This window comes from Lynx canadensis, chromosome B3 (assembly GCF_007474595.2).
Source record: "Lynx canadensis isolate LIC74 chromosome B3, mLynCan4.pri.v2, whole genome shotgun sequence".
Lineage (NCBI taxonomy): Eukaryota > Metazoa > Chordata > Mammalia > Carnivora > Felidae > Lynx > Lynx canadensis.
Window position 1 is genome coordinate 97,932,436 of NC_044308.2, and position 14,335 is coordinate 97,946,770.

Sequence of the window (14,335 nt, forward strand, 5' to 3'; positions counted from 1 at the left end):
TAAATGTTTAAACACAATTTTTTAAAAACAATTGACACTAGCATTACATATTGAGCCAGCTAAGTATATGAATTGGAAAGAAAGAATTATTTGCAGACAGCTTTACTGTCAATAGAAAATCCAAAAAAGAATAAAATAAACTATAGACAAACTAGGAGAATATGTGAATTTAACAACTAAGATGTATGCAAGGTCAAAAATCAATTATATTTTCATACATTTGCAACATACAAGTAGAACATGAACTTTAAGTAACAATACGATTTATGAGAGTATCAAAAACATCAAATACTTAGAAATGAAACTAAGAGATATGAAAGACCTCTGCACTGAAAATTATAACACATTTTTGCAATGAATTAAAGAAGATACAGATAAATGGGTGGATCTACTATGTTGATGGATTGGAAGATTAAATACTGTGAAGATATAAATTGTCTCCAATGGCCCTACAGATTCAATGCCATCTCAATTAAAATCACAAAAGGTTACCTTGTGGAGTTTAGCAAATTAATTCTAAAATGTATATAGAAATACAAAGATCCAAGAACAGCCATGACAATGTTGAAGAACAAAACTAAAGAAATTACTGTACCAGGTATTTCAGCCTACTAAAAAGCTATGGTAATTAAGATATTATGGTAGTGGTAAAACAAGAGACAATGTAACAGAACAGAGTCCAGACATAGAGCCCACACATACAGTCACCTGATATCACAAAGGTAAGACTGCAGTGCAATGCGGAAATAATGGTCTTTTTGATAAACTGTGCTGGGTCATTTGGGTATCCATATGGAAAAAAAAATGTATCTTGACCTCTACCTTCATACAATGGACTATTAATAGTACAGCAAGGAAACTTATAACTACAGTTATAAACTTATAACTAAGTTCAGTCAAAAATGAGCACATACTACATGATTCCACTTAAATACAATTCAAACCTGTGATGTAAAAAGCGAGGACAGTGTTTACTCTTAAGAGAAAGGTAGTGATAGAGGGGGCTTGAGGAGAATACCGCAAGGCTGGTAATGTTCTGCTGTTTATGAAAGTTCACCAAGCTGTACATTTATGATTGTTATATGTTATGATTAAATGAAAAAAAGTCCAAAAAATCAAGGCAGAGAGGAAATGAGAGTAGAAAGATATAAGGAAATGAAGAAGGAAGTTAAGACATAAAAATAAAAACGTATGCTTAAGGACCTAAATATCTGGCAGGAGTGTGGCACAAATGTGTCTCTCAGCTTCCTGGCAGTCAAGACATACACAACAACACAATCAATGAAATGATTCAGTGTTTGTAAGATAAAAACAAGCCAACTGTGCTCAGAAAGAACACAATTATTCTTAGAAATGAAGTTTGAGGAAAATTTCTCCTGAGGGTTTTCAGAGAGAGAGATGTTGGGTAACAAAATGAACAACCTATGTCCTTGACCCCATCCTAACAGTAGAGGCCACGGTGTCACAATGACCTTCTCCTTAGGCTGACGCCATAAAACCAAAGAACAATTCAAGGACAGTAATTTGGGATAGAGGAGTAGCATGGGGAGAGACAAACAGTGCAGTGAAGGTGTGCCACTGTGTATGGGAATAAGTGGTCTACCTATCCTTCAAGATACTGCTCATAAATTGTGTTTTTATTTCCCATACACCAAGCTTTTGATAAGCATTGCCCGGCAGTGAGTTCAAAGTCACATTCTCTAGGACCGGTACCTAGAGTCCTGCTATTGTACATGGTCAATAAAATGGAGGGGGTGGGCAGAACAGGAGATAACAGCCATTTGTTAGAACAGTTAGTGGAACTGGGGGTTGGACTGATAGCCTCTGAAAGACTATCAAAGAAAGTCAATATGCAGAGTAACTATTAAAATATTATTCATGTCTCTTTCCTAAAGAAAAGATCTGTTCTCCCCATAGCATGTTCTTTTTTTTTTTTTTTTTTTTTTTTGGACTTTTCAACGTTTTTATTTATTGTTGGGACAGAGAGAGACAGAGCATGAACGGGGGAGGGCCCATAGCATGTTCTAAGCAAGATACTCTACAACCTACCCTTCACACTCATGGATAATGTAGCTACCCTCCTCAAAAATTTCCAGTGGCTCCCCATGCCTACTAATTTCAAAGCTATTAGCAGGAATATCAGGCCTTTTACACACACCTAATCCTGCCTTTCTAGTCACATCTATTATCTCTCCCTACATTCCTAGGATTCAACCATACCTCACTGTTCAATGCTTTCCCAATATGCCATATGGTCTCAGACCTCCTCTTGCCTTTGTTTATGTTCTTCAGATTTGGTATTTTCTCACAAAGAAAGAAGAAATCAGGTGTTCAGTTTATGGCAAGCCCTCTTGTGTCTGTCACCTCACTGTCACAGAAGCAGTAATTCATGCCTCCTATAAATTCACCCTCCGCCTCCATGTCACAGTACTGAGCCCTAAACAAAAATGTCCCCGTGAGCATGTACATAGAGTTAGTGAATCACTTACCCTACAATATGGCTCCTTCTTTTTTATATCCTCCTGTTGGATTAGCCTTAAGCCCTGGACACCATTCTGCCGGCCTCTCTCATATAAGGCCTGAAGTCTGGGAATTTCTTCTTGTTCAACAGCTACTATAAGCTTCAAAAAAAAAAAAAAAAAAAAAACAAAAAAAAAAAACAAAAAAAAAAAAAAAAAAAAAAAAAAAAAAAAAATGGATAGAGTTAAACATATAGCTTTTATTAGCTATAAAAGATAAAGTCAACAGAAAATCATACATTATTGCATGATTCAAATTCAGTTGATTTTTATCTACTTCTCTCTTTCTTCATGACCTCAATTTCCTCTACCACTGAAAAAAGTTATCTTAAGAAAACTGCATTAAAACAAATTTTCCCCAAAAGTTAGATGTAGCCTCAATCTCCCCTTCTGCTATCATGGTTGCTACATGAATCTTGGCCACAGCAACTGTCATCAATATCACTCCCTCAATCCCAAAGAGTGAGAAGCACAGGTGGCTTTGTCTTTACAATTAAAATACAAAAACAAAAACAAAAAACAGAACAAACAGAAAAACAGAATGGCCGCCTTCTTTTTATAAGAGAATGTAAAATGCCCATATATCAGAAAGACAGTGGTATTCAGTATAATGGATATCACTAACAGAAAAACTATTCACTTTATTTCCTAGAATAAAGTATATTATAAAATATTTACTAATGCATTCTACTGCAGAGGGGAAAAAAACAGTAAATTAATCAACTTTACTTAGGATTCTTTTTCATTTTATTTCTAGGCAAAGTATCTTTTTGAAGTAGTTTCTTCCTTAATTAACAGCTACTAGAAAAGAAAAGCAGAGATGCATATTCACAGGTACGTTAGAATTCACAAATTGCTATTTCACAGCAAGAAGTCACCAGAATTTCATGAGATTATACTTTTAATCAAGGCACAAAGGTTATTTAAATCAACAAATAATTAACCTCAAAAATAAAAGTGGAATCAAAGGACACTATCAAGAAAGAGAAAAGACAACCCATAGAACGACTGAAAATATTCACAAATTACATAGCTGTATGGCAACAAATTAGATAATCTAAATGAAATGGAAATGTTCATAGAAAAACACAAACTTCTAAAACTAACTCAAGAAGAAAAAGAATCTGAATACACCTGTAACAAGTAAAGAGATTGAATTAGTAACTTTAAAACTTCCCATAAAGAAAAGCTCAGGCCCAAGGGCTTTACACATGAATGATACCCTATGTTTAAAGAAAAATTAATACCAATTCTGCATAAACTATTTCAAAAAACAGGAGAGGAGGGGCGCCTGGGTGGCTCAGTCAGTTAAGCTTCCGACTTCAGCTCAGGTCATGATCTCACAGCCCATGAGTTCAGCGTCGGCCTGGAGCCTACTTCAGATTCTGGGTCTCCTACTCTCTGCCCCTCCCCTGCTTACCCTCTGTCCCCCCCCCCCCCCCCGCCAAAACAAAACAAAACAAAACAAAACAAAACACAGAAGAGGAGGGAATACGTCCTAACTAATTCTATGAGGTCAGTATTAGCCAGATACCCAAACCAAACACAGATATCAAAAGAAAATAAAACTGCAGACCAGTGACCCATATAAATATTGATGCAAAAATCCTGAACACAACAATAGTAAACTGAGTGAAGTAACATAAAAAACTACACACCGTGACCAAGTGGGATTTATTACAGGAGGTAAGATCAATTTAACATCCAAAAGTCAATTAATGTAATATACCATATTAATAGAATATAAAAACAACATGACTGCCTCAACAAAAGTGGAAAAGATGAGACAGAAAATCCAACACCATTCCATGATAAAAAAAACAAAACAACACTTAACAAACTTGGGGCACCTGGCTGGCTCAGTTGGTAGAGCATGCGACTCTTGTTCCCAGGGTTGTGGGTTTGAGCTCTACGTTGGGTGTAGAGACTACTTAAAAATAAAAATCTTAGGGGCGCCTGGGTGGCTCAGTCGGTTAAGCGGCCGACTTTGGCTCAGGTCATGATCTCGCGGTCAGTGAGTTCAAGCCCCGCATCGGGCTCTGTGCTGACAGCTCAGAGCCTGAAGCCTGTTTCAGATTCTGTGTCTCCCTCTCTCTGACCCTCCCCCGTTCATGCTCTCTCTCTGTCTCAAAAATAAATAAACGTTAAAAAAAATTTTTTTTTAATAAAAATCTTAAACAACAAAACAAAACAAAACTATCAATAAAAAAGAATTCCCTCAAACTTATAAGGGGCATTTGCAGAAAACCTACAGCTAGCATCATACTTAATAGTGAAAGATTGAATGCTTTCTCTCTAATCAGCAACAATACAAGGATGTCCATTTTCACTACTTCTATTCAACACTGTATTTGTGATCCTACCTGGGGAAATTAGGCAAGAAAAAAAAAAAAAAAATATATATATATATATAAGGTATCCAAACTGAAAAAGAAGTAAAATTATCTTATTTGCAGATAACATGATCCTGCATATAGAAAATCCTAAGGAATCCACACACAAAGAAACTATAATGAGTTTAGCAAGGCTGCAAGAAAAAAGAATATATAAAAAATCATATTCTATACATTAGCAATGAATAATTCAAAATGAAATTAAAACATTTCTCCTCACAAAAGCATCAAAAAGAATAAAATACTAAGGAATAAATTTTGCAAAAAAAATGCAAGACTTGTACACTGAAAAATACAAAACATTGTTGAAAGAAATTAAAGATCTAAAAAAAAAAAATGGGAAGACATTCCCATGCGCATGGTTTGCAAGATTTAATATTGTTAAGATGGCAATACTCCCCAAATTGATCTATAGATTCAACACAATCTCTATCAAAATTCTAGCTGCTTTTTTGGAGAAAGTGACTAACCCTAAAACTCATATGGAAATGCAGAGGACCCAGAAGAGTCAAAATAATCCTGAAAAAAGGACAAAGTTAGAGGACTCACACTTCCTGATTTCAAAATATAATCAAGAGCCACAATAATCAAGATACTACGGTATTGGCATAAAGATCAATGTACATCAATGAAATAGAATTGAGAATCTTAAATATACCATCCTACATTTATGCTCAACTAACTTTTGATAAAGGTGTCAAAACAATCTTTTGATTGCTAGAATCAACAGAAAGAACGGTCTTTTCAATAAATGGTACTGAGACAACTGCGTAACTACATGCAAAAGAATTAATTTGAGCCCCTTCCTCACACTATGTGCCAAAATCAATTTAAAGTGATCATATACTGTAAGTACAGGTACAGGGCTGGGGTGGGGGGCTCTGCTTCTGGTGGCAGAGTCTGGGGAAGGAGCAGGAGGCCAGCTGTGAAGGTGGTAAGCCCCTGAAATAGCCAAAGAAGCAGGCCAAGGAAATGAACTAGGAAGATAAGGCATTCAAGCAGAAACAAAAAGAGAAGAAACTCAGGGGGCTAAAAGTGAAGGCTGTGGGAAACAATCTTCTGGCCACAGTTGGAATTAAGAAATCTGGCAAAAAAAAAAATAAGTTGTTCCTTGTGCCTGAGGCCTGAGGCAGTGGTGATCTTTAATTCCATTCTTGTTTAAACATTTGGATTACCTGCCATAGTATCTGTTGCCACCTACAGCTAGAATAAAGTGTCATCTTGGACCCTGCTGTATGTTTAAGAATACATTTTTGTAAAAATAAAAAATCCTGGGGCGCCTGGGTGTCTCAGTCGGTTAAGCGGCCGATTTCGGCTCAGGTCATGATCTCGCAGTTTGTGAGTTCGAGCTCTGAGTCAGGCTCTGTGATGACAGCTCAGAGCCTGGAGCCTGCTTCGGATTCTGTGTCTGGCTCTCTCTCTCTGTCCCTCCCCTGCTCACGCTCTGTCTCCTCTGTCTCAAAAATGAATGAAACATTAAAAAAATATTAAAAAAATAAAAAATAAAAAAATCTTACAGTGGCTCATCTTCTCTTTAGTTCTTCTCACTCAGCCATTCCTACCTTAGCTCTGAAGTCAGAGTAAACCCAGCTCAGGATCTTGCCAAAGTCTGTTCTTCAATCTTTGATCTACCTCAAATTCTGTCCCACCTGGAGTTAAATCAACTCAATTGGGGGGAAAAAAGTGATCATAGATCTAAATGTCAAAGCTAAGGATATAATAAAACTCTTAGAAACGTAGGAGTAATTTTTCATGATCTAAGGGTAGGCAATGATTTCTTAGATATGACACAAAAAGCATAAGCAACAAAAGAAAAAAGGTAACTGGACTTCATCAAAATTAAAAGCTTCTGTGCTTCAAAGTATATCATCAAGAAAGTAAAAAAAAAAAACAAACTACAGAATAGGAAAAAATATTTAGTAACAGTTAAAGTATTACCATTACTATTATTATTACCATTACTATTATTACTATTTTATTTTATACATAAAAATATTTCAGTATTTTAGTAGTATTTTAGTAAATATCAGATAGCTGATAAGGGACTGTATCAAGAATATATAAAGAACACATATAGCTCAAGAATAAAGACAAATAACTCAATTTTTAAATGGGCAAAAGATCTGAATAGACATTTCTCCAAAGAAGATAACTGAATGGCCAATAAGCATGTTGAAAAGATGTTCAACACCATTAATTACTAGGGAAATGCAAATCAAAACCATATTGACATACCACTTCACACCTACTAGGATGGCTAAAAGACACAATAACAGGTGTTGGCAAGGATGTGGAGATACGGAAATCCTCACTACTGATGGCAATTTAAAATAGTGTGGAACTTTGGGGCATGTGAGTGGCTCAATCAGTTAAGTGTCTGACATCAGCTCTGGTCATGATCTTGTGGTTCACGAGTTTGAGCCCCACATCAGGCTCTGTGCTGACAGCTCAGCACCTGGAGTCTGCCTCAGATTCTGTGTCTCCTTCTCTCTCTGCCTCTCCCCAGCTCGTACTCTGTCTCTCCCCGACTTATACTCTCTGTCTCTCAAAAATAAATAAAAATCATTTTTAAAAATGTTTAAAAATAAAATAAAATAGTGTGGAACTTTAAAAAAAAGTTTGGCAGTTCCTCGACATGTTAAACTTGGAGTTACCATATGACCTGAGAATTTCACTCCTAAGTATGTATCTGAGAGAAATGAAAATACAGGTCCGTACAGCCAACAGGCACATGAAAAGATGCTCAATGTCACTCCTCATCAGGGAAATACAAATCACAACCACACTGAAATACCACCTCACGTTGGTCAGAGTGGCTAAAATGAACAAACCAGGAGACTATAGATGCTGGCAAGGATGTGGAGAAACGGGAACCCTCTTGCACTGTTAGTGGGAATGCAAACTGGTACAGCTGCTCTGGAAGACAGTGTGGAGGTTCCTCAAAAAATTAAAAATAGACCTACCCTATGACCCAGCAATAGCACTGCTAGAAATTTACCCAAAGGATACAAGAGTGCTGATGCATAGGGGCATTTGTACCCCAATGTTTATAGCGGCACTTTCAACAATAGCCAAATTATGGAAAGAGCCTAAATGTCCATCAACTGATGAACGGATTAAGAAGTTGTGGTTTATATATACAATGGAATACTAGTTGGCACTGAGAAAGAATGAAATCTGCCCTTTTGTAGCAACGTGGATGGAACTGGAGAGTGTTATGCTAAGTGAAATAAGTCAAGCAGAGAAAAGACAGATACCATATGTTTTCACTCATAGGTGGATCCTGAGAAACTTCACAGAAGACCAGGGGGGAGGTGAAGGGGAACCAAAAAAAAAGTTACAGAGAGGGAAGGAGGCAAACCATAAGAGCCTCTTAAATACTGAGAACAAACTGAGGGTTGATGGGGGGTTGGGGGAGAGGGGAAAGTGGGTGATGGGCATTCAGGAGTGCACCTGTTGAGATGAGCACTGGGTGTTGTATGGAAACCAATTTGACAATAAATTATATATTAAAAAAAATACAGGTCCATACAAAAAAAGTGTACATAAATGTCCATAGCCGCATTATACGTAATAGTCTAATAGCAGTGTTCATAATAGTCAAACATGGGAACAACCTAAATGTCCGTCAACTGATAAATAGGTAAATAAAATGTGGTATAGCTGCGCAATGGATTATAAAAAGGAATAAAGTACTGATTCACGCCATAAGATAAATGAAGCTTGAGAACATTATGCTAAGTAAAAGAAGCCAGTCACAAAAGACAACATATTGTAGGATTCTATTTATAGGAAACTTCCAGAATAGGCAAATCCACAGAGACAGAAAGTATATTAGTGGTTGCCAGGAGCCAGGGAAAGGTAGGAATAGGAAGTGAGAGGTATAGGCAATGACTGTTAATGCATAAAGGTTTCTTTTTGAGGTAATGTACATGTTCTAAAATCAGACAGTGGTGACAGCTGCATGATTTTATGAATATACTAAAAACCAAATTGAACACTTCAATAAAAGGGTGAATTGTATCACATACTGTATATAAATTATATGTCAATAAAACTGTTATTTTTTAAATTACGTGGAGTTAGTCATACCACTTTTTCTAAAGTTATTTTCTAACATTAGACTTTGAAAATTACATAAAGATAGAAAAGCCATTTTTTTAAATTCAACATTAAACGTTGCTAAGAAAATGCTAGTTATAAGTAAGTCAAGGCTGTAGTAAAATGCCTTACCTTACCACATTGCTTGTAGGAAATTCCTTTTTGCTTACAATACTCATAGATGAGGGCTGCACCTTGTACACATAATTTAGCTTTTAGAGATTCAGGTTTATAATAAATTCCACTATGTATGACACCACTGTTATGTCCAGTCTGGTGAATAGCTACCGGACAAGAGAAACAGGATAAGAGAAACTATACAAAGTATTCAAAAGCTACAAAGTGGAGGAACAAACAAAGTTGAAGTTAGTAGAGACCACATTATTGAAAATTCTGCCTGAGTTTGTTCTTATAGGCAGGACACTGGTAATTTCTTCTAGTAGCCATCCCTGGTATCCATGCCACATCCCCTCAGGCCATCTTTCACTTCAGTTACAACTTTGATGCACAAACCCACTCCTCACTACTAGCAAACTTTGGTGCACAAACCCAACTCTCCCTGCTGGCAAACCCACTATAGCTCTGGGTATTCCGCCCCAGGGCCTTTTCTAATGTGACAGGAGGGGAGAGGGAGAAGATTACAACTCAATGTCCCCAGGGGCAATCCTCAGCCAGTAGAAACACTAGCTGATGGAAAAATGAGCACAATCCTTGGAAATGTTTATGTTGCTCCTCAGAGGTCCCAGAGGAATCAAGCTCACAATTGCAACCTTGATTATGTACCCTCCTGTGGCTTTTCTTCCTTTCAGGCTTACTCTCCACACTCCTCACTTCTGCCTCCTAAACAACATCTCAAATAAATCACCTCTACTCAAGTTCTGGTCCCAGGCTCTGCTTTATGAAGAACCCAAACTAAGGTACTACTAATGACATTCAACATGAAAGATGCAGAACTGAAATAATGAGCAGGTATTCAGGTTAAGCCCAAAGAGCAACACTGGTAATATACATACCCAAATCTTTCTCCTTTTCCAGAACACCAATGGAAAGTGCTGGATGTCGCAGGATGAGTGCTCTGGCAGAGGCAAGGCCCACAATTCCGCCACCAATAACGACTACATCAAATGAGCTTTAAGAGAAAGTCACCTTTAAAGTATTGCATGTTTACAGTAGATCTCATCAAATTTCGTGTGCATAATTTTCACCAAACTATTAATTTGTAATCATTACAATCAAATATTTACTGGGCTTTATGATATTGTCTTCTTAAAGGAAAAAGCCTTTAAGAATTACATGCATTGCTGGGTCAGTAATATAAGCTGCCACACCCAGCAGGCAGGGTAACTAGTTCCCAAGCCTCTCTCAATCTCACCCTCCACAGCACTCTGCCTGGGCAGAGTGTTTACTCTGTGTTAAGCATCACACTCTTCTCTACCAACTATTCATTTAAAACTCAAGTGCAGTATTCTTGAGGATAAACCAACACATTAGGTCTTTAAGACTTAGGTCCTTCAAGACACTCAAGTCTTCAGTGTGCAAGAACTTTTTTTTACTGAGAAGGAAACAGCCAGTGAGAATTTCAAACCTTAGGGAAATAACTGATCCAGAAATAGGCTTACAGCCACAATTTCAGCCATGATAAATCCGGATTATACAACCATTTCAAAGATTAGGAAGGGCATGTATAGCCTATCTAATTCAGTAATGAGAAGCAGAAAAAGATTACCTTTAGCACCTACCTCATGCCCAACATATCTACTTTTGTAAGCATATGGCTAATCTTGCTTTTTCTATATCCCATCTATTTCACCTCCTCCTGCATTAAATTATTTTGATGTAAATCCTAAACAGCATCTGTAAATATGTCAATATGTTATTTCTAAAAGGCTTCTTTAAAACATGCACACAATACCAGTATTCTAATTTTTAAAAATTTACAATAAATGTATTATATCATCAAATATTCACCATAAAACTTGTAGAAGAAAACAAAGGAAAAAACCTTTGGGATCTAGGGCTAAGTGAAGAGAAGACACCAAAAGCATGATCCATATAAGGAAAACTGATAAACTGGACTTTATCAAAATTAAAAATTTTGTTCTGCAAAACATTTTGTTAAGGGGGTAAGAAGACAACCAACAAGTTAGTTGCAAGCCACATATCTGACAAAAGACTCCTATCTAGAATACATAAAGAACTCCCACATAAGCCATTTTAAAAATGCGCAAAAGATAAGAACAAATTTCATCAAAGAGGATAGATCTACAGATGGAAAATAAGCACATGAAAAGATGTTCACTACCATTAATGACTAGGGAAATGCAAATTAAAACTACAATAAGATGTCACTACACTCCTCTTAGAATGGCTAAAATTTAAAAAGTGGTTGGGGCGCCTGGGTGGCGCAGTCGGTTAAGCGTCCGACTTCAGCCAGGTCACGATCTCGCGGTCCGTGAGTTCGAGCCCCGCGTCGGGCTCTGGGCTGATGGCTCAGAGCCTGGAGCCTGTTTCCGATTCTGTGTCTCCCTCTCTCTCTGCCCCTCCCCCGTTCATGCTCTGTCTCTCTCTGTTCCAAAAAAAATAAATAAACGTTGAAAAAAAAAAAAAAGTGGTAACACCAAATGCTGGTGAGAATGAGGAGGAACTAGATCACTCACACACTGCTGGTAGGAATGTGAAATAGTACAGCCACCCTGGAAAAAGAATATAGCAGTTTCTTAAAAAACTAAACATTTATCTTTGCCGTTGTATAACACACTCCACTCAAGTAAGATAATTGGTTTAGGCCGTGACGTTGGCACAACCTCCTTTGTTCTGTTCTCACTCGTACATAGGAAAAACAGATCTTTGGGCTTATATCTTACCCAATTTGGGCCACATCATTGATCTCCCACTCTTCCTCAGGTCATTCTTTGGATTGTTGAAGATCTCCCACTTAAAGGATATAATGGTCTCTTTTTGAGTCCCAAACATGGACTCCACTCATCTCAAGTCTTTCTGTAAGGGAAATTCTAATATTCAGAACCTGGATCCCAGGTGCATGACTTCATGTTTTATACTTCCTTGGGAACCTCTGGTGTACTCTTCTTTTATAAATCAATACTCAGTATTTCTCAATGGATATTCCTTTTATGGCCCTATATTAAAAGCCATGCCTACAATGAAAATAAAAAACTAAGCATATGTTGGGGCACCTGGGTGGCTCAGTCGGTTGAGCGCCGACTTCGGCTCTGGTCACTATCTTGCGGTCCGTGAGTTCGAGCCCCGCATCGGGCCCCTGTGCTGACAGCTCAGAGCCCAGAGCCTGTTTCAGATTCTGTGTCTCCCTCTCTCTGACCCTCCCCCGTTCATGCTCTGTCTCTCTCTGTCTCAAAAATAAACGTTAAAAAAAAAAATAAAAAAACAAAAACAAAAAACTAAGCATGTGCTAACTAAATATGTCTTAGCAACTACACCCTTGGGCATTTATCTCAGAAAAATAAAAACTGATGTTCATACAAAAACCTGTATATAAATGTCACAGCAGCTGTATTCATAAGAGCCCCAAATTACAAACAGTTCAGATGTCCTTCAACTGGTGAATGGTTAAACAAACTGTAATACAACCATATGATGAAATATTACTCAACAACTAAAAGGAAACTGCTGTCAATATAGGCAACACCGTGGATGAATCTCCAAGACGTTATGCTGTGTGAAAAAAGCCAATCTCAAAAGGTTATATACTGTGTAATTCTACTTATAAAACCTTCTCAAAATGACAAAATTTTACAGCTAGAGACTAGATTAGTGATTGCCAAGGGTTAGGAAGGGTGAAGAGATGGTATGTGAATATAAAGGGATTGGTAACATAAGAGATATCTTTGTGGTGTATTTTGTGATAACAGTTACACAAAGCAGCATGATTAAATTGCATAGAAACACACACACACAAATGAGTGCATCTAAAAACTGATGAAATCTGAACACGGTCTGTGTCATACCAATGTCAATTTCCTAGTTTTGATATTATACTATAGTTAGGGAAGACGCTATCATTGGGGTAAACTGGCTGAAGGTTACCTAAAATCTGTATTTTTGCAATTTCCTGTGGGTCTAGAATTATATCAAAATAAAAAGTATACACAAAACCCTCACTAACTCTACCTTGTTTCCTTAAGAAAAGCATTCCCAAAATAACTGTCTACATACCCCCACTATGAATCACAAATCCTATACCACTCTAATCCTCCAAATTAACACACAGCAGCCAGTCAACTTTTGAAACCTCAACATTTAAGCACTCCCTCTTCTTAAAAACCCTCTAAGTCTCCCAATTCCTTTAGAATAAAGTTCAATGTGTAGTTAAAATCAAATCAAAGCTCTGCTGTGATGTAGCCTGTCTCCAGTATCATGCCACACCATCTCTATTCCACTAAGCTCCAGCCACATTCAATTTGCCCACCTTCTACTTCTCAAAATATCCAAGAGCTTTCCAGCTTTAATGCCTTAGCATAAGCCATTTACTTCACAGAGAGCAGAGAAAGACCGTGGTTTCTAATGTGACCTCCAAACCTCAAATCACAGGACACTTACTTGTGCAGGTTTTGACTAGTAACTGAACTGCTTCTCACAGGGCAACTCTATGCAGTGTTTGCCAGGAACTGACTGATTTAAGAATGGTTTCAAATCATCCAAGTAACATCAGGGATGCCAGCTAATAAACAGTTTCTTTGATTGCTTAGTGTGATAGGTCCTTTAACCCTTAAAACGACCACCTACGGGAGAGACTAGGCTCCTACCCACAACTGAGCCTTTAAGAAGCTTAAGTAACCCACCCAAGAATTGAAAGGGAAGTGGAGGGTAGTACTGAAAACCAGAACTGCTCTAGAGCTCCACTCAACACCGCCTTATTCTTTTCATCCGTCACACAAACACAACCAGTGAATCCTACAGGTAACTCCTGGGATCCGAGGTTGCAGCCAGGGCTCCACAGGACCCCACCTTCACTCACGCCCGGGGCAGGGAAGTAGAGTAGGGGCAGAGGTCCAGCAAGAGGCACCTCCGAGAGAAGCGGTCGCACAGGCGGCGAGGGCAGGCCAGCGGCTACTCACCGGGTGCTAGCTGGGCGGCCACCTTGGCACAGCGGCAAGGACCTCCCCGGCGCCGGCCGGCCTGCGGAGGAGAACCCCCCGGGGAAACCTCCGAGGGCCCGGCCGCAGGCACCGCGGATACAGCGCAGTGCGGGGACCATCGCCTGCGCCCCTCCCCCGTCCTCCCTCAGCCCCCAGAGGTGGTCCCTCGAGCGGGACGCTGCGGGACTCTCGGCGCTGTCTAATCCCG

The 14,335-nt window shown here is 38.4% G+C and overlaps 1 protein-coding gene across 2 annotated transcripts in view; it reads right to left on the minus strand.

Annotated features, from left to right (window-relative positions):
* Positions 1 to 14,319, minus strand: part of L2HGDH (L-2-hydroxyglutarate dehydrogenase) — a 42,066-nt gene extending 27,747 nt beyond the window's left edge. Inside the window, exons 1-4 of one of the 2 annotated variants that reach the window (XM_030319057.1) lie at positions 14,107 to 14,319; positions 10,027 to 10,142; positions 9,146 to 9,297; positions 2,490 to 2,621 (exon numbers count right to left, since the gene is read on the minus strand). In XM_030319057.1, coding sequence (XP_030174917.1) covers positions 2,490 to 2,621; positions 9,146 to 9,297; positions 10,027 to 10,142; positions 14,107 to 14,246 — 540 coding nt within the window. In that variant the 5' untranslated portion in view covers positions 14,247 to 14,319. The remainder of the gene's footprint in view (positions 1 to 2,489; positions 2,622 to 9,145; positions 9,298 to 10,026; positions 10,143 to 14,106) is intronic. The other variant, XM_030319055.1, reaches the window with a different exon arrangement.
* Positions 14,320 to 14,335: the final 16 nt, after the last annotated feature.